Source organism: Helianthus annuus, chromosome 15, assembly GCF_002127325.2.
Source record: "Helianthus annuus cultivar XRQ/B chromosome 15, HanXRQr2.0-SUNRISE, whole genome shotgun sequence".
In the NCBI taxonomy this organism is placed as follows: domain Eukaryota; kingdom Viridiplantae; phylum Streptophyta; class Magnoliopsida; order Asterales; family Asteraceae; genus Helianthus; species Helianthus annuus.
This window is the reverse complement of record NC_035447.2, coordinates 123,361,105-123,383,056: the sequence shown is the minus strand read 5'-3', so window position 1 is coordinate 123,383,056 and position 21,952 is coordinate 123,361,105. Positions and strand designations below refer to the sequence as shown.

The following is a 21,952-nucleotide window of genomic DNA, read 5'->3' as shown; positions in this document are numbered from 1 at the left end:
AATGACATATAGCTTGTATCAGCACCCGAATCAAATAAGACAGTAACATAAATATCGTCGAGAAGAAACTTACCCATAACCACATTGGGATCATTCACTGCATCTCCTCGACCCAACACAAAAGCACGACCACGAGCTTCATTGCCGTTGTTGTTGTTGTTTCCCCCGTTGTTGTTGTTACCATTACCCTGATTGTTGTTATGATTGTTGTTGTTCTGGTTCCTGTTCAACTGAGGGCAATGCCTTTTGAAGTGACCCTCTGCACCGCAATTATAGCACCCCTTGTTGCCCTGTTGCTGATTCTGCTGTGCTGGTAGCTGCTGCTGGTTCTGGTTCGCAGGTCGAGCGCTTCTACAATCTTTGGCCTCATGACCCATCTTGAGGCATCTTTGACAACGAACCTTATTACACTGGCCACTGTGATGTTTGTTGCAGGTGTTACACTTTGGAAGGTTTCCTCGATACCCTCCCTGTCTGTGGCTGCCTGAGGAGTGCTGACTTGGACTCTGGTAACTGTCTGTCTTTCGCTGTTGAGCTTGTGACTGCACTGAAGCTGATCCCTTGCTAGAATCCCCATCCCATTTCCTCTTACTTTCACTGGGAGCAGCAAGTGTAGTAGAAGCAGTAGTGGTAGCAGTAGCACTGATACGCTTTGGCAGTTTGTTCTGATCCACTGCCTGATCGGTGATGCGATGAGCGAGACGCTGGATTTCCTGGATGTTGTTGAGATTAGCCGAGGTAACGTGGCTCTGTATTTCGGGTGCCAAACCTTTGAGGTACAACTCAATACGCTTGTATGGAGGGTCCACCATAGTTGGACATAACACAGCCAACTCATTCGATCTCTTGGTGTAAGCTTCAATTTCCGAACCAACCATCTTCAAGTTATACAACTCGTCCTCCAACTTGTGAATGTCTTCTCTAGTGCAGTATTCCCTCTTGATCAGTTCTTTGAATTCATTCCAGGGTGTGGCGTTAGCAGCTGCCAACCCTAAGATCTGCACTTGTGCGTTCCACCAAGTGAGCGCAATCCCTTCAAGTGTGCCAGTGGCGAACTTCACCCTGCGAGCCTCAGGGCATTCACACATTTCGAAAACCGACTCGAGCTTTTCAAACCAGTGGAGGAGTCCAACTGCTCCCTCCGTGCCACTGAACGAACTAGGACGACATTCCATGAAATTCTTGAAGGTGCACCCAGGTTGTTGCTGAGCGGGTTGACCTATTGTGTACGAATAGGGCAAAGTTAAGTACGAGAATTAATGTAGGATCTAAAGATCCTAGTGTCTATACTGCAGGGTATACTACCTGCTTGGGCGGCTGCAACTGCCGCAGCAACGAGAGCCTCTAGCTGGGCTTGAGTCATGGTAATTCGTGCGGCCATTGATCTTTACATCAAAGGCAACATAAGTGAGAAAGGTTCGCGAATAGTGCGATGACAGAAGAGTGTAAGCACATAAGTATTCTCATGCAATGACAAGTTGTGAGCAAGGTAATGTAAGCATACTACGAGCAAAGTTCTATGCAAATTCTAGCATGTAGGCAATAAACATAAACCTTATTACCTAGGAAGTTGAGTCGTGCACGTGGAGCGAAGCGTCGTTGTGGATCGTTGAGAGCACTGTTCTGGTTATAGTCTGGTTTTAATAAAAACGTTTTTCCATATTAAAACCAAGTTCTCTATAACCAATGGCTCTGATACCAATCTGTCACACCCCCAAAATCCACCTGCGGAGTATCACCGCTTGGGAGCGTGACTGACCAGGATCAAGCCACCAATCATACAGAACATTGTATAAAGTAAAAGTAAATGCAATATAAACCAAACCAATTCCATATGAAAGGTATTTCCAAAACATAAGTAAGTTGTCATTGTTTAGCGGAAGCGTATTATTGTAAAACCCATAGCAAATAAGTATCAAATATCAAAAGTGTTTAACAAGATGATCAAGATCCAAGCCCCACAACGACCAGCTCCTCCGTGTGCAAGCTCCAAGTACCTAACGATCTGCAAGGCATGTAACAGAATGATCAACAAACTAGTTGAGCGAGTTCACAGAAAGTAAATGCGTAATAGTAAGTTCGTTTGTAACAGGTGGCTCTACTGGGCCGTTTGTATGTTCTATTGGTGGTGGTGTTCCACGTTATTGGTGGTGGTGTTCCACGTTATGGGTGGTGGTGTTCCACGTTATTGGTGGTGGTGTTCCACGTTATTGGTGGTGGTGTTCCACGTTGTATAACCACTAGACTACTCGTAACTATAGGTATCCTTCACAACCGAGGATAGTGATCAGTATAAGTATCCTTCACATCCGAGGATAGTGATCAGTATAAGTATCCTTCACATCCGAGGATAGTAATGTGGTAGTCTAGTCATAGTGTCAATAGTGTATCTAATCAACCTTTCAATCCCATTCCCAACACCCCGGGAATCCCATGCCTTGGTAAGAGTGTGAACTCACCTTGGTTTGCTCGGTATGCTAGGTTATGCACTCACAAGAATTTAATCACGTCCTATTGTATGCACGTATAACAAATCAGTTCATGTTCGCAATGATACGCATGCAATTTAATGTTCACATAGCAGTCAGTTTGCATGTCGGCACAACACGTATTATTGCACGTATACAAATGTTAACGTTCATCAAGCATGGCATGCCAAATAAATCAAGCATATAATTCCATCTTTCAAAGTAGGTTCATAAATCCCTAGTATCTTTCGAATCCAACTATTATCTTTCGGCAACAGTTATCACAATTATCCTTCGGACCAAAAACTATGTTTCGAACTCTATGTCATCTTTCGGCCAACTGTCATCTTTCGGTCAACCTAATTATGTTTCGGTCAAAGCTATCCTTCGGTCAATGCTATCCTTCGGTCAATGTTACTATGGTTCGAAGGACATGTATCTTTCGGTCTCCACTACGTTTCGAACAACTAATATCTTTCGGTCAATATCAGTTACGTTCACACAGAGTTTCCAAGTTTAACCGTGATTATCAATTAACACCAATTTCACAAATCAGTTAACATCAACACGATCAAACAAGCATGATTCCCATGTTTATCAAGAACCCTAATCTGAATAACAAAATCATTCAAACTATCCGATTTACACATAGGTGCCGATTACATAAACATGTCCGATTACAATATGACCAATTCGATTAACATATATCCGATTATCATACATATCCGGTTAACATACAAACAACATATTGCAATACCAACATACATATCCGGTTATCATAGCCAATCCACAAGACATCATCATTGAACATCATCAAAACAGATCCGATTAACATGCTAACAATATATTGCAAGACAATTTATTAATCATGAAATCAAAGCATCATAAACAACATCTCACACTAACCGGAAATCTGGATTACAGAATGAAATCCTTCGAACAGAGAGTAGGTCTGCTATATGCCGTCACACACACACAATGGAAACTAGGGTTTTTGGAAGTAACTGCCGGTTTGCATGAATTCACGTTTATAAACGTATCACAGGAATGGGCCAAGCCCATTAGAAAGGCTGGGCCGAAAGATGTCGAAGGATAGGGTCCTTGGTCGAAGGATATGTTTCGAGATCCTTCGAGTCGAAAGTTGATCCTTCGAATCGAAGGATATGTTTCGACATCCTTCGAAATGTATGTCATGTTTCGTGATCTAGACTAAGTGTTTTAATAATAAATCTAATATTATTTTCTACCACAGCAAATAATCACATATAGGCAAAATGACAATACGTTTCATTAAAACACAACGCGTACAATTTCAAGTCCACAATCCAAACAACTAAACAGTCAAAGTCAACGCGTATTTAATGCGAAAGTGAAAGTCAGAAACTCGAGTTGTCACAAACAACGATTGCAGCAACCTCATCATCGGATGCCGACAAAGAGAAAGACAAAACGCTCAAGCCATCAGACGATTCATGGGATCGGTTGGACGCCATTGTGCTCCAATGGATCTACGCAAAAATATCCAATGATCTCCTCCATACAATTCTCAAACCGAATCTAACCGCTCACGAAGCCTGGACGACGCTTGAAGGTATCTTTCACGACAACAAGAACTCTCGTGCTATTCACCTGTTACACAAATTCTCAAATACCCGTCAAGATGCTTTTCCAACCGTCTCCGCGTACTACCAACAACTCAAAGTTTTGGCAGATCAGCTGGCAAATGTTGGAGCCCCGGTCACTAGTAATAGTTTAGTTTTGCAACTTATTTCTGGTCTGAATGAAAGCTACGAAGGCATAGCTACGATCCTACAACAACAAGACCCATTACCGAGTTTTACGAGGCTCGCTCAAAGCTCACACTTGTTGAATCCAGAAAAGCGGAACAGGCCCTAGCTACAGCTCAAATTGCTGGTACCGCACTACAAGCTTCTGCAACTCGACCCTCCGCTCCGACCTCGCAAAACTCAGAAAATCATTCGGACCGTACCTACCGTGGAGAGTATTCGGATCGTTCTCGTGGCAGGGGCAGATCTTCACAGGGACGTGGCAGGGGCCGTGGTAGTTATGGTCGTGGTAATTTTGGCCGTGGTTCATGGTCTAATAACAGTAATAATAATTCTTGGTCACCAAATAACAATTACTCAGGCCAGTGGACCCCCTCACCACATTGGACCGCTCCTCAGCCCATGCAATGGCAGCCTTGGGCCGCCCCACCATGCCCACACCCTACGGCTCCCATTAGGCCCAACTTCAACAACAGCGCTCCCAGCAATGGTCTTCTTGGACCTCGACCCAACCAAGCGAACTACACAGCCTACACTCCAACGGATATTGAGCAAGCGCTTTATACGATGTCGTTGAATCAACCGGACCCCACCTTATACATGGATATGGGAGCAACCGGCAATATGACGCATAATAACGGTAATTTCCAATCTTTTTCTAATAATTGCATGCCTCAGAACATTATTGTTGGTAATGGCACTACCATACCGGTTATTGGACAGGGCACTCAAACATTACCACCACCCTTCCCACCGCTTCTCCTTAAAAATGTTTTATACGCGCCTAAATTAATAAAAAACTTGATCTCTGTCTGTCGGTTCACAATCGACAATTCTGTTTCTATCGAATTTGACCTGTTTGGTTTTCTTGTGAAGGACTACAAGACCCGGATCCCTATCCTACGATGCAACAGCAGCGGTGACTTATATCCGTTCACTCTTGGATCCGGAACCACCACCTCTCCATCAACCTTTGCAGCGATCTCCTCTACGCTTTGGCATCAACGTCTAGGCCACCCGGGAGATTTTTTATTACGTTCTTTAAAACATTCTTGTTCTGTTGAATTTGACAATTTGAATAAACATATTTGCAAATCATGTGTTGTTGGCAAAAGTACTAGATTACCATTTGCTTCATCTTATACTCGTGTGTTTCAACCGTTTGACATTATCCATAGCGATTTGTGGACGTCTCCCATGCTAAGTTCCAATGGTCACCGTTATTATATATTATTTTTAGATGACCTAACGGATTTTTTGTGGACCTTTCCCATCTCTAAGAAATCCCAAGTTCATTCCGTTTTCACACAATTTCACAAACAAATTGAAACACAATTCGAAAGAAAAATAAAAACGTTTAAATGTGACAACGGTAAAGAGTACATTAATTCCGCATTCCAACAATTTTTCAACCAACAAGGCATGCTTTTCCGCCTTTCATGTCCTCATACCTCGTCTCAAAATGTAAGTCCCGTAAAACGGATCTTTCAATGATATCAAACAACCTATTGAGTGTGCGGAATCCAATCAATAGGTGATTCAAGAAATAAGATGAAAACAAACAAGAACAAACCGAATACGAAGAACACAACGAATCACCTTTCAACACTTGCACACGATTCTATTACTATGAAAGCAAAATCGTCTGGTACAAGTGTTCACCACTAATCGCTTCCCACTCTAGCTTTCTCTAGAATTTTGTAACAATGAGGTTCGAACCCCAAAACAAGTTAGAAACTTGTTTATATACTAAGTCAAGCCCACTTCCCTACATGGGCTCCCCTTGGGCCTGCTTGGCCCACATGGCCTAAAGCTTGGCCCAAGTGACCTATAAAGGTCCACAACCTAATATAAACTAACCCGGTAAAGCCCAGTTCGTAACCATAGCCCATTGTGCTAATTTGATGCGTCAGTCTCACACTTTAGGGCCTAACAATCTCCCCCTAGACTGATGCCATCAAATTGTCTTCATAACTTGAATTCAGCAACGTCTTCAACGAAATCTATGGTTGTCTCTAAGCTGCAGATGTTGTGGAAGTTCTTGACTTCTGAACTCTCAGCACTGGGTCTCTTTCTTCAGATTCTGTGGTTAGCTTCATATCAGGATCTCGATCAGCATTTGCTTGAAAATCTTGTCAAAAGAATGTGAGAGGAGGATTCTCAGCAGCTCTTTTCTTCTTCAGTCTTTGTCTTTCAAGTAGGTTCACGGTACTTCTTCAAATGCACTTTCATTGTCAGACGACGTCTCGTATCCGATTCTTCTGACTCAGGTACATCTTGTTGTTGTGATGCTTTGGACTTCTTCAGCAACTAACAGCATCTCAGTCTTCATCAACCCCTGTTCTTGATTGAAATCAAGTTCTGCACATGCTCACAAACTCATAAGCAAACATTTCTTATGCAACAGGGAGAGTACCACATAAACACTAGGTACATGAAATTTTTACGATTTAAATTCTTTTAACTTTTGATGATCAGTCAAATCTTCAAGAACGGTTATAATTTTTTAATTTTTAAGAAACAAATAAGCACTCTATTTTTGGATTTTTGAATTTTTCTATTTTTTTTTATTTTTAATTTTTAAAAACTAAAACAAATAATAACTCAAAATATAAACAACTACCATAATATACAATTACAATTGCAAATGGGATCAAAATTCGTTCTCAGGCAGACTAAGGAACACTTTTCAGTACGAGCCTAATCAAACTGGTCTATGCGATTGCCAATATGTTTGTCCACTTAAACTTTAACGCTCAACTTTCAATTTTTCAACTTCGTGATATGCTATTATTATACCCGTGTGTCCCATTCCAAGGCATACCCCCGCGATCAAGGTAAGCACAACGATTCATCGTAACAGGTGAGTATACTGATGTCATCCTTTAAGATATCCTGACTGTGTCTATATCTGCATATAATCTGTTTTATCATGTTTTGATTTCTTAACAATGAACACCCAAATAAATACTAATCAAATCCCGGAAATATAAACAACACACTCTATCATGCAAGTATCTTCCCTACCACATATTTCACAAGTCCAATCCAGATTTCTGAAATCTTATCTAGGAGTAGGTTGAGAAGAGAACAGAATAGATCTTTTGCAGAGATGATATAATATACAGATCAAATGAGTTTTTCTCAATTTGATATAGGTTTATTTGGGTTTCTTTTGGGCACTAGAGGGCCTCTTTCGGGTGTTTAGATCTACAGCGCGACAACGTACAGCTAGGTCAGCATGTATCTGGATGCAGCAGAAGCTGTCGTTGCCTAGCACCTCCAGGTCAGCATATATCTGGATGCAGCAGAGGAGGTACACGACTTTTTTCAGAGAAGATTTCAGAATCAGATCAAAATTGTGTGTATCGGGACAACATACAGACATTCAAATAGAAATGAGCTAATTCCAAGTGACTTTCTTTCCTGGGTTCATGTACAATTTTAGTTCTAAGCAGAAGGACAACCAAGATATACTCGGATGATTCAACAATATAAAGACCCGAAACCTCAGATGTTGGCTATCTATCAACGCAAGATTTAAGACCATAAAATCATACGCCGTTGGTATGTTACCCACATGGTACATAGTTCGTTATGTTTATATCACTTAGTATCTTTTATCATGTTGAGCGTCAAGCCTATCGACATATCGCAGTAGATCATAGTCTTTTCAGCTATGGCACCTTACATGTGTTAGTCAAACCCTTTAACACAAACATTTATTTCACTTCCCATATCATGCAATTTTTCTTTTTGGCTTTTTCATTTTTCTAATGTTTTTGTATTTTTCTCATTTTCTCCCCCTAAACTCTATATATGTCTCTCTCTCCCCCTAAATTTGTGCATAAATCTTGGATTTTTGCGCAAATTTACCATTTACAAGAGAAAGGACACTTTATATACAAGGTTATAAACTAAGAAAAAGGGAAAATATTTTTGTTTAACCGTTCTATCATCAGATTGAAGACTAATCAAATTCAAATCAAAGTACTGAATTTAAACGGTACCTTTTGCTGATCATTTCTTACTTCTTTTATCTCCTCCAAAGAAAACATATCACCTGTAAAAAAAAATTGAACTTTTTGCAACAGTGAAATGTTACCCGTTTTTATCTCTGGAACAACCGCTATCAACATTCCAGAGATTGTCAACAGCTCCTCCTTGGTTGTTCCTGAAAATAAGGAGATTAGTAAGACATGGGTACCCACGCCATCGTGGTCCTGGGATTTCCTGAAGCATCAAAATAAGACACTTCTTTCAAACACAAGTCCCTTTTTGTCTCAAGGATTGGAGACGTTGCTGCTTTAGATTTGGGTTTCCAAATCTGCTTCGATTTAACAAACGTGTTTGTTGCCTTCGGTTGAGCAACTTTAGCTGATTCAGGCTTGTTAGTTTTGAAAACAGATTTTTGTTCTTGAACAGCCTTGCGTTTGTTTTTGGCAGCGTTCCAATCCCCATCAGAAGGTTTAACCTTGGGATTCACATTCTTCATTGCCTTAGGTGAAGATACCTTCATCGGCTTAGAATGGTAGTTATCCTTTGGTGTAACCCTCCGATTTTGCATATAATATGGTACGTAGGGACGATTTGTGCAGTTCCTAGCAATGTGACCAGCAATGCCGCAATTGAAGCATGTTTGTCTCTTCACGTAGAAGGCATTCTGATCAGCTTGTGTAGCTCTTGCAGGCCCTGAAGGACAAACCGGTCCTTTCTGTGCTTGATTTTGTTGCACATTTCTTGTAGACGACGATGAATTTGGATGCCTATACTTGTCGTTTGCAGGGGCCTTCTGTGGTGGAGATTTCTTCTGAGTTTTCTTGTTTTGAGTAGACTGCACGTCATGTTCAGAAATCTCACCAGTCTTTCCGAAAGCTTTGTTAGCACAGTCAAATGCATATTTTTCACATTTGCCATTACTGACTGGCTTAACAAAGGCATTTTTCACATCACGGGCCTTTTGATGACTATTGCTGCCCGCTGAGGACTGTGGAGAGCCTGCTTGTCGATGTTTAGGCTTCTTCTTTCCGCGTCCTTTACCTGCTCGCTTCGGCTCTTGTTGCTTGATCTGAACCTTTTCATCACTAACCGAAGGTTCAGATTGTTCAGCTTGTGCACTTGGAGCCTCGTTCACATTAGTCTTCTCTTTATCCTTTATGTCATCAGCTTTGACAGAATCGGAGAGTTCTGGTTTGTTGGATGAAATACCGGAAACTGTAGCAGAAACTTCAGCTGAAACCTTTGACGAATTTTCAGCACAAGACGGTTCTGCACATGACACCCTTGAGCTGAATTCACTAGAATCAACTGATTCCAATTTCTCAGAAACAGCTGCTTCAGGTGATTCGCATTTGGAAGCAGATGGTTCAGCTGGCTCATTCGCTCTATATGCCGATTTATTTTCCGTTACACAAGCATCAACGTTTTCGCTCAAATCATCAGGCCTGAGATTAATCACAGAGCGAAAAACCGAGTTAAAAATATCACACGCCATAATAGAGTCTAGATTAGCTTTATTTATTAAATTTTCAGAAGCATTAGACTCTGATGCTTGTTCCTCCCCAGCTACTTTTTCAATCGTAACTTCAACTACTTCATCTGCACATGTAGAAGAAGCATTAGGATCAATTGTACCCTTAGCAACAAAATTTATTGGAGGAGTCGCTCCTTTATCAACAGGTCTGCTGTTGATTGATGACTTATCAGTTTTAGGACCGTAAGTCATCTTGCCCTCATTAATTAACTCCTCTTCCGTGAAAGGCATATAAGTATAATTATGATTGTATGGAGGAGGAGTTTTAGTGTATCCCAAACCAGCCCCTTTCTTTTCTTTGTACTCTAGTTGTATGTCACAAATGTTCTTGACCAAATTACTAGAAGTGTCAAATTTTTTAATATTAATTTCATTTACCTGATATTTGACCTTTAAATCTTCTAGTTCTTTGGTCAAGTCACTAATTGTTGCTAGAGCATCTAAAAAATTACAGTTCTTGGCGCTGAGATCTTCTTTTAACTGAACGATATCTTTTCTTTGGGCCTCAATTTTTTCTTTGTAAAGTTTTTCATTTTTGGCCAAAGTAAAGTTTTTATTTTTAATATCTTTGTAATCTTGAATCAATTCAGCGTTGTGTAACTGATATGCCTCATTTCTTTCTCTACACTCAGGAGTGCAAAAGACAAAAATTATCTCTTCACGTTCTTTAGTAATTTCTCGAGCCAGGGGTTTGTTAAACATAAATGCTGAATTTTGTGATGAGTCAGCATTGCCATAGGATTTGATTAGTGAGATCAGCTCATCTGACTTCATTTTGTAACAGTTGCCGTCGGTTGTCACTATTATCTGATTAACAATGTGAAACCAACTACAGTTCGCCTGATCTGGAATCCCTTTTATAGCCTCCAGAAGCTTTCTGTTGCTCATGCGAGTAGGCACCACCATTTCTGCCTTTTTCATTTCAGAGAGCAGTTCAGCAAACCGACCTGCAAGTACTTCTATAGATTCACCGTATGAGTAACTGAATCCTTCGAATTCCTGCTCAAGTATCTCTCTTTTAGAAGACATCTTAAGATTTAATCTCCCAAAAATGTGCGCTTTTTACTATTTTCTCAACACAAACCCAAAGCAAGAACCTGTGTACTCGCCAACTCAAATCCTTTGCACACGAATGAGTTAATGATTATTATTATTATAACTATAATTAATAATAAAACCTAAAGATGTTGTCTTCTTCGTTTAACGTTGCCGAACCAAAAGAAAACCTAATTTCAAACTCAATGGCGGTGCTCGGAGATGGAAGCCGGAGATGCAGCAGTGAGAATGAAGGCGATGGTCCGAGGTACGGTGATGATCGGACGGTAAACAGTGGTACGGTGATCGGACTGATCAATGGCGGTGCTCTGAGGTACGGTTCGACGGAGGTTGCGACTCGGAACGGAGAGGATGGAATGTTGATAGATGACCGGAAAGGTGAAGATGATGACCGAGATGGAGAGATGATAAACGATGACTGATGAACACAACAACTATGCACGAAAAATCGACCTCGAAATCTCGAACTTGAACTGGAGATGATGATGATGTTGTTGCTGGTTACGGTGTTCGGTCGAAGGCCAGAAGGGACAAACAAGATGGTGGACGATGGAGGTAGAAACACGGTGGTCCGAGGTGACGCCGGAGATGATGACCGGAAAATGATGAACGATCAGACGATAAAGATGAGGTGATGAACGTTGCGACTGGAGGTGGTGAACGTTGCGACTCGAGAACTCGGTTGCGACTCGGAACTGAGATTGCGACTCGAGATCACGATGTTAATGGAGGTTGTTTCTGGTATTTGCTGGTTGTTGAGATTGACAACTATTTTTGATGAATGGTCGGAGTTTTAATGGAGAAGGTGAACGATGACGGAGAAGAAGTTGCAGGTCTGACAACGAGGGTTGCTGAAGATGTCCGGTGATGATGATCAGTGATGATGCGTCACGGTGGTGAACGGAGATGATATATCGTGGCCGTTGATGGTGATGATAACCGGAGATGATTTCGAAACTGAGTTGCAAATAGAAACGCGGTTGCGACTCGAGATTGCGAGTCGGACAAGTCGAAACGGTGGTTGCGACTCCTCAATTCTGATTGCGACTTGAAAGTTGAATTATAATGAACAGAGGTGACTCGAGACAATGAATATAATACTTGTGGTTGCGACTCAAAACGTGATGAACCGAAATCGTGTAGGTGGTTGCGACTCGCGATCTTCAATTCTGATAAGTGGTTGCGACTCGGATTGGAAACGTGTGTATGTGGTGACTCGAAACCTCAAGAGATGATGACGACAAGTTGCAACATTCTGTGAGAAGTTGTTTTAAAATTATTTTAAAATCAAAGAAATCCGAAAACAGATTTCCCAAACAATTTTAAAATTTATTTTAAAAGTGAAAGGATTTTGTTTAAACAATTTTATTGTTTCTCGAAAACAGATTTCCAAAATAAATTAGTTAACTTTCCTAAAAAGTTGGGATTTTTTCTAAAACAAAGAATTTTTCAATTCGTTTAAAAATTAAAAGTAATCCCTTTAACAACTTTCAAACAGATCGAATGAGCAAAATATGATGATTCTTATAAAATTTTTATGAATACTACGAAGAACACGAAGAACGCGATAAACGAAAATTCGAAATCTTGAATCTTTGATATCACACCGAGCCTAGAAAAAGGTTCTTTGGCTCTGATACCACTTGTAAGTCCCGTAAAACGGATCTTTCAATGATATCAAACAACCTATTGAGTGTGCGGAATCCAATCAATAGGTGATTCAAGAAATAAGATGAAAACAAACAAGAACAAACCGAATACGAAGAACACAACGAATCACCTTTCAACACTTGCACACGATTCTATTACTATGAAAGCAAAATCGTCTGGTACAAGTGTTCACCACTAATCGCTTCCCACTCTAGCTTTCTCTAGAATTTTGTAACAATGAGGTTCGAACCCCAAAACAAGTTAGAAACTTGTTTATATACTAAGTCAAGCCCACTTCCCTACATGGGCTCCCCTTGGGCCTGCTTGGCCCACATGGCCTAAAGCTTGGCCCAAGTGACCTATAAAGGTCCACAACCTAATATAAACTAACCCGGTAAAGCCCAGTTCGTAACCATAGCCCATTGTGCTAATTTGATGCGTCAGTCTCACACTTTAGGGCCTAACACAAAATGGCAAAGCCTAACGGAAAATACACACAATTAACAATATGGTATGCACACTCTTAGCCCATGCCAACTTACCAAACACATTTTGGCATCATGCCCTCGAAACCGCCACTTACCTCCTAAACATTTTACCCACCAAACAACTAAAACACAAAACTCCAACCGAACCTCTTTACCAACGCACACCATCCTATGACCACTTACGTGTGTTCGGTTGTCTTTGCTATCCTCTCGTCCCCTCTACCTCTATCCATAAACTCGATCATAGGTCTTTCCCGTGTGTGTTCCTTGGGTATCCTACTACCCATAGGGGCTACAAATGCTTTAGCATTAAAAACAAAACAAATCATTGCATCTCGCCACGTCGTCTTCGACGAAACGACATTTCCATTCCTAAACACCATACAACCACCGCCTACATATGACTTCCTCATTACTTCCTTTCCACCACATCTTTGGCAATACGTTCAGGCCCAACCGACTTAACATTCGGACCACAACATGCCCATTAGCCAAGCCGCTCCCATCTCCTCTCCAACTATCCACTCACAGACCCACTCTCCTGTGCTCCATACCAGCCCGCTAAGCCCACCGCTAACACCCACGTCCCACCAGCCCTTAACTCAAACAACCGCGACCCACTCTTCAGGCCCACCCTCCCCTAATTCTCCTTCTACGGCCCAAACAGGCTCAACGGCCCAACCACACCATCACTCCTCAAACTCAGCTCGCACCCTCGGCACAACTACCAACCACTTATTCCCTGCTCAGCCCATATCTCCACCCGTAACCCCTTCCACACCCGCTACCGTCACTTCTCATCACGCTACAAATACCGACCAGGTTCATCCAACTCGCACCATGCGCACTAGAGCCATGGACGGTATTCGTAAACCCACACAGAAACTCAACCTACATGCCTCCGTCCTCACACCCTTACCCAAATGCCCAATTGATGCACTGTCTATACCGGTATGGTACGATGCTATGAATACTGAGTTTCATGCACTTATTAAGAACGAGACATGGGAATTAGTTCCTCGTCAACCCAACATGAACATTATTCGCAGTATGTGGCTATTTAAGCATAAATTTAGATCTGATGGCAGTTTGGAACGTTACAAGGCACGGTTGGTATGTGATGGCCGCTTATAACAGGTGGGAGTCGACTGCGGGGAAACATTTAGTCCGGTTGTTAAGACGGCAACCATTCGGATTGTCCTTTCTATTGCCCTATCTAAATCATGGTCTGACATCAATTAGATGTTACGAATGCTTTCTTACATGGTATCCTCAATGAAACAGTTTACATGTATCAGCCCATGGGATTCCGAAGCCGAGATTAACCGGATCATGTTTGTCGACTCAAAAAGTCGTTATACGGACTAAAGCAGGCACCGCGAGCGCGGTATCAACGATTCATGGACTACGTTATTACCCTCGGGTTTTTTCAAAGCCGATGTGATGCCTCTCTCTTCATTCTTCACCAAGGCCGTGATGTTGTTTTCTTACTTCTATACGTGGACGACATAATACTAGTCACCTCTTCGGATCACCTACGTCATCAACTAATGGGGTATCTAGCGACTGAATTTTCTATGAAAGACCTCGGACCCTTAAGTTTTTTTCCCGGGATATCGGTCACTAGGAATGGGAACTCTATGTTTCTCTCTCAACAAAAGTATGCTCATGAGATCATTGAACGTGCAGGTATGTCATCATGCAAACCGGTTTCTACACCAGTTGACACCAACACAAAGTTGAGCGCCTCTGGTGACACTTTTCGTGACCCTACCCTCTATCGGAGCCTTGCCGGGGCACTTCAGTACTTAACGTTCACGCGTCCAGACATTAGTTATGTTGTTCAACAACTGTGCATGCACATGCATGCGCCGAAAGATCCTCATTGGCTGGCTTTAAAAAGGGTCCTTCGGTACATTCAAGGTACTACCTCCTACGGTCTCACGCTCGGATCTACGGCTGCCCCGACACTCCTAGCGTACACAGACGCTGATTGGGCGGGTTGCCCTGATACACGTCGTTCCACGAGCAGCTACTGTGTTTATTATGGCGATAATCTCATCTCATGGTCATCCAAAAGGCAACCAACAATCTCCAGATCCAGTGCAGAAGCTGAATACCGAGGAGTTGCTAACGTTGTTGCTGAGATATGCTGGTTGCGCAACCTACTGTTAGAAGTTCATCATCCGCTGACCCGCGCCACCATTGTCTACTGCGACAATGTCAGTGCCATTTACTTATCCGGCAATCCGGTACAACATCAACGAACGAAACACATCGAGCTTGACATTAATTTGTTCAGGAACAGGTCCAGAAAGGTCAAGTTCGGGTTCTTCATGTGCCATCTCTTTATCAAATAGCAGATATTTTTACCAAGGGCTTACCGCGGGTTCTATTCGAAGACTTCAGATCCAGTCGCCTCCCACTTCGACTGCGGGGGTGTAATAGTTAACATGTGTCCATAGTATTTATAGAAGTTATATCAAAATCCTTGTAAATTGGTAATTAGTTTCCATCCTCCTAAAATAGGAGATATGTATTATCTTATATAAAGGAATGAGAATTGGAAAAGGGGAGAGGATCCCATTTACGTGTATACTGTGATTATCAATCGTAACCGTTACCAATATTCGTTTAATATGGTTCTCGACTAATGTAAAACACACGTCGATATCCTTTTAGTCATATCACAATTTTTTTCTTTTTTTGATTTTTGATTTTAGTTACTATATTAAATGCTAGTACCATGATGAGTCAAATTCAACCGAATTTCCACAGCAAATATTTGCTTATATAATGTTAACGTTATTTGGATGTATTATCTTTAAATCATACTTAAAAGCAACTTAATGTCAACTTGTTACGTGTTAATCAATGCGTGGATTTATATCCGAGGTAGAATGACGTGACATACGATTTCAAGAATTATGCAGGGAACTCAAAAAAAATTATTTATAATATTATTATATTATTACCAAAATGTATCCTATCAGGACGATGGAGATAAACACAAATACTTCATATTATTATATTAGGGGAGAGTTCATTAAGGAACATTAAAAAAGTAGAAAATCAGAAAACATTTTTAAAAATTCAACTTAACATATTAAAAATTAACCTTTTTTTTAAAAAAAATTCGACGTTTTCCTTATAAATACATGTAGAAACATTTTTAATAAAACAACAAAAAACTAAAAATATAAAAAAATGTTTAAAAAACAATTTAAAAAAAATATATCTTATAAAATTAACTTAACATGTTAAAAATCAATTTTTTTAATTTTTTTTTCAGCGCTTTTCCTTGTAAAAATGGGTAGAAACTATTCAAATAAAAAATCATTTTTTGTAAAAAAAAAGCCTTTTTTTAACTTGTTTTTTTTTATTTTTAGTTTTTCTATTTTTATTATAACTAGTGTTTTTAAATGACGCGCGTTGCGCGAAAGGCATTGGCGTTTTCGACTGTGGGGTATGGTAGGGCGGGGGTTTGGGGCATAGGTTGACACGTGAACTTCGAGCCCCCCGTTGGTAAGTGACGTATTGGGTAGGTATGGCGGGGCGTGGCTAGCCCGCGTGGGTTGGCCAGTTTTATAAAAATAAAAAAAAAAAAAAACTAAAATTAAAAAATACACTAAGAATTAAAAAAAACCTAAAATTATTATTAAAAGTTCCTAAAAATTACAAAATTCTATAAAAAAAGAATTACAAAATTTAAAAAAAAGCCTAAAGCGTTAGGTAGATTTCGAACAGGGTGAGCTTGTCAAACGGCTTCCGCTCCTTGCCCCGGAACTGGATGTTGGCCACCGCCACCCGGTCTTCGTGACTTATATCACCGCACGGGACGTTATCGTAGTAGGCTTTAAAACGGTCGAGCTTCGGTCGTAGCTCGTGCCACTTGTGTTGGCACGCGTTTAAATTGTGTCGGTCTTTCCCCACGTTGTGCTGATAGCTAGCGAAAGCTTCCGGCCAGTAACGGGTCTCACCGGGTTGGCGGCCCTTCATCGCGTTGTGCCGGTATCAAGTGTGGGTAACGGGTTTGGGTAGGTGTAGTGAAGGTTTGGGGTAGCGATGTGGACAGGCGGTGGGGCTGGGGGGTTTTACGGATGAAACTCCTGCCCAAGAGGCCACACCGAAACCCAAGCCCACCCGGGGTGGTGACTTGGGTATTTGTACCCAACCCACGCTCCAACCCTCGCTCCATAAAGCCAAACGGTTATTTTTTAAAATTTAAACCTAGCCGCTATGGCCTAGCCAACCTAGCCAATGAGAGCTGGACACGGATGAAACTCCCGCCCAAGAGGCCACACCGAAACCCAAGCTCACCCGGGGTGGTGACTACGTATTTGTACCCAACCCCCGTCCCAACCCTCGTCCCATACCCCATAGTCTAATAAATGAATATAACGTATTATTAAATATAAAAAAGAATCATATAATAAAGAATATGTAATCACTGTTCATTCACTTTTAATTTTATCATATATAGATTGCTTCTACAAGTATTTATAACGAAAAGCATCGAAATTTTTTTTTTAAATTGATTTTTAATATGTTAAGTTAAATTGTTAAAAGTGTTCCCTTGTTCCTAACTTTTTTTAATGTTCTCTAATGAAACTCATATTATTATATTATTATCATAACAAGATTAACAAATTATGATTGTATATTTATATTATTAATTATTAATTAATTAATATAAGGTATAAAGTGATATATTATTCTGATTTTTTGTTGCATAATTTTAATTTTTTAGAGAGAATGAAATAACAAAACTACCCTCCAAATCCCTTTAAAAATAACAAGCCGCCAAATCCCTTTAAAAGTATCAAGGCACGTAAAGCTCATAACTCATAATGAGATGTACAAAAAGCCATAACGCGTATAAAAACGTTGACCATGGTCAATGGTCCCTTCATGACGTTATCCCGCAAACAAATCAATTGGCTGAAGCACCTGGTTTTCGTTTTCCACAACATGTATTTTTCTATAACAAAGTTACATCATATTATATTTTCATCGTTCAACTTGGTATAAACATATGATTAGTAATGGTTAGTTGACGCTATTAAGAATATATAAAAGAACATTTGAATTCATTTTTTTCATAACTAGGGAAATACAATTTCCAACACGAACCGAAACATAACATAAATCCGATATAAAAATAATGAGATCATGGGTTATTATATCTTAACTCGTTTAATCAAATGAGTTGAGGTCGTGTTGGCCCACTTAACCCTATTCATTAAACAGGCTGACCAGTCAGACGTCAACCTGTTTAAAATTTAATTTAAAATATATAGTTTACATGGTGTAACCCTTTAACCCATTTATTAATATTACATGTGTTAAAATGATAAAAGTTAAAACTTACGTTTGTATAACAGTTAAAATAATAGAAAAAAACAAAATTTATCTAAATACATGGTTGTGTTCATAATTTCAGCACAAACCAAATCTGTTGGCTTGAATATTCAACTTCATATACGTAGTCAAACCCAGTGACCATCTCTTCGAGTCTCCGTATAAATACGTTCCTATGCATTCTTCATTCTCACATTTCCAAATCAATTGCGACTCAAATCAATCTTTTCTACCGAGATTTCTGATATTTTTAGAGTTACAAAAGTGCCGAAAACTCTTTAAAAATGCCGCAATGGATGCGACCAGAGGTAAACATGATTGTATAAGAATTTATATACGTGTAAAATTTTAGGATCATATGTTATTAATAACGTTGTTATATGTTGTGTTTTCGTTATAAAGTGCATGTTTTAACCAATTGTTAATAATTTGAGCGACGCAGGTTTATCCTCTTATGGCAGCGATGACATTTGTGACGAGCATGTGTGTTTTCCAGCTTACTAGAAATGTTTTCATGAACCCTGATGTCAGGTATTATGATTTTCACTCAGTAGTGTCTGGTATGTAGTTTTCGTATAAAATTTTTAGGTATATACGTTTTCGACCCTCCGGTTTTACAATTTTTTTAGGTATATACGTTTTAGACCCCCCGGTCGAAAATCTCAAGCTTCGCCACTGTGGACGTTGTGGCTCATTTTATATGTTTTTTTTCTTGTGGTTTAAAAATTTCTAGATTAATCGGTTTGTAATGTTACAGGGTGAATAAGGCGCATCGTACCATGGGAGTGCTTGAAAACCACGACGAAGGTCAAAAATATGCTGAACATGGCCTTCGGAGATTTTTACGTACACGACCACCAGAAGTCATGCCGACTGTCAACTCCTTCTTCTCAAACACCAAATAAACATCGCTACAACTTCATGTAGAAGGACACACATTTGTGAATTGATTTCGTTACATTATTGTTACTAGTGTATTGATTGGTCTAATAAGGTGAATTATGAGAATTTTTCCTTTTACAAGTATGTGATGGTTTTGTAATATATAAACTCGATAAATTAATATACTTATCGTAATAATTCGTTAAATTTTAATTTTACAGAAGAACTAACACGTCCGATGTAGAAAATGATAATCTCTCCATAAAATTAATAAATTATATAGACCAGTCGAGATGCATTTTTTAAATATGACACTTTACATTTATCTCCTTTAAATAGTCGATTTGATTGATTCTATAATTGCAAAGTTAGCAATGTCGCATGAAACCTCACATGTCTAATCCGAACTCTTGTTCGGTCATCATGATAGACGAATTTGTTAAATTAAATAAAGTAAATTACAAAAATCGTTATTTATATATGTCACTTATTGCAAACTTTATCGTTTATATTCAATAATTACATAAACGTACTCGATGTTTGCAAACCCTTACAAATTATGTACTTTAGCCCTAACTCAGTTAATTTTTTTGTGCTTAAATCTGACCAAATAGAGCCCAAATAAGGGTATTTTGGTCATTTTATTCTCATGTAAGGTGAATTTGGTTAGATTTAACCACAAAAATACCCTCATGTGGGGTCCATTTGGTCAGATTTAACCACAAAAATTAATTGAGTTTGGGCTAAAGGACATAACTTGCAAGGGTTTACAAACATCAAGTACGTTTTCTGTAATTATTGAAAATAAATGGTACAGTTTGCAATAAGTGACATACATAAAGGACGATTTTGTAATTTACTCAATTAAAATTATTTACGTTTTTAGACCATCACACCAAAGAATATTTATAATTTCATGGTGATATATATATAATTGACAGGGTCAATGGGTCGAACCCTTACCATGGTGGCTCTTGCAACGAGAAAGATTCTTGTTGGTCCCATTACCTATAAACAGTGTTGTAAAAATCAGGATAAGTCGGTGATTAATCGCTAATCGGTTGGCAACTGAGTAATTTTTAGCTAACCAGTCCATTAATCGCTAGTCGGCTCTAATCGGACCTAGTCAAGCCTAATCAGCCCTAGTCGGCCGACTAAAAATCGGCGATTCCGGCCAAAAACCTGTAATTTCCAGCCAAAACCAGTAAATTCCGGCCAGTTTCCAACAAACCCATGCGGATTCCAGCGAATAAATTTTTGTACTTAAAAAAATGAGTTGAGGAAAGGTTAAAATATGTCTATTTAAAATATTTACCTATAAAACTATGTATATGTATACATGAAATTGAAAATTACATATAAAAATCCCAATCCGACTATTCCTGATTAATCGCTAGTCGGTACCTCACCGACCGACTAGCGCCTAGCGCTTTTTACAACCTTGCCTATAAGCTATGTGGAGAGTTTGCTAAATCGGTTGATCACCTATTTTTATCATGTCGCGTTGTGGATGTGTTATGGCAAAAATTGGTGATTGGTGTAATGCCATTTGTTAGGGATGGATTTTCACAACTTATGGATCACGGGTCCTCAAATGCAGCTTGGATCAAGGATCCTCAATTCGGTTTGAATTAAGGATCCTCAGAAGATGTTGCAGCAATAAGGATCCAGGATCCTCATTATTTTCCTAACACTAACAATTGTTTCTATCATTTTTGAACTTGTTTTGCAGGAGTATTCGAATAGGACTTGGTCCAACCGAGATTCTAGGGGAATATGCTTCATGATTCTGCACGTGCATGAACTCTTCGACCGTTATGGTGATCGTGGGGGACTTGCACCTTTTTCGGATAGTTAGTTGGGCTAGTTAGTTTCTATTTTTAAATGGGGATACAAGCTTGATTAGATTATTATTAGCAACACAACTGCACTACACTCGAGCTCTCAAGAACTCTCTGCGATTACACACTTTTGCACTATAGTGATCCTTGTACCAAGCTTGTTATCATCCCGATTTGTAAACCTTGTTTGTTTAATATAGTTGGTGATCGGTAGTTTACATCACCCGAGGTTTTTTATGCCGGAGATCATTCATTGATCAAGGGCTTTTTCCTCGTATAAATCCTTGTGTCCATCACTCATTTCATTCATTCATTTTTCATATATTTGATCATTTAACTAAGCATCAGACCTCACAAAATAAGATCTGGTTGCATTATCCTTGTGTGATTTTTGACCAAAACAGTTTGCCGCCCACTGTGGGGCAATCGGTGCTTCATTCTTGAAAAATTTTGTTCATTTGGTTCATTTATGTTCATTACCTTCAACTACATGGCTTCTCACGTGAAGAACACTTCAAGTTCCATGTCGGCGATAACCTCTTCACAGGGCATTCCACCTTTGCCTCCTACTCCTTCTGGATCCCAGAAGACTGCTGAGAATGCTGCGAAGAAGCCAACCCCCGTTTTCTCAAAAACAACTACTGTTGTTTCTTCTAGTCCAACTAACAATGATCTTTATTCTTTGATTTTGCAGATGAAGGATTACATGCAGCAGCAGGACAGAACTAATGACAGGATCCTTCGAGAAATTGACGAGATCAAGAAATTGAAGAGGTCAGCGGAGGATAACTCTCCATTAATGCTGAGATCACTGAATTTCGACACTCCAGCCACAACAGCCCAGCACTCTACAGCATCAGGTGTTTAGTACCAGGGTGGATCATCG

At 39.8% G+C, this 21,952-nt stretch overlaps 2 protein-coding genes across 2 annotated transcripts; both read left to right on the top strand.

Annotated features, from left to right (window-relative positions):
* The first annotated feature begins 14,382 nt into the window (after nucleotides 1–14,382).
* Nucleotides 14,383–15,342, top strand: LOC110914151 (uncharacterized mitochondrial protein AtMg00810-like). Its single transcript, XM_022158965.1, has one exon. It carries the CDS (start codon nucleotides 14,383–14,385, stop codon nucleotides 15,340–15,342), a length of 960 nt encoding a protein of 319 aa, XP_022014657.1.
* A 3,180-nt stretch (nucleotides 15,343–18,522) lies between these two features.
* LOC110910283 lies at nucleotides 18,523–19,438 on the top strand. The gene is made up of 3 exons (XM_022154975.2): nucleotides 18,523–18,651; nucleotides 18,786–18,874; nucleotides 19,101–19,438. Exons 1-3 carry the CDS (start codon nucleotides 18,628–18,630, stop codon nucleotides 19,246–19,248), a joined length of 261 nt encoding a protein of 86 aa, XP_022010667.1. The 5' UTR covers nucleotides 18,523–18,627; the 3' UTR covers nucleotides 19,249–19,438.
* Nucleotides 19,439–21,952: the final 2,514 nt, after the last annotated feature.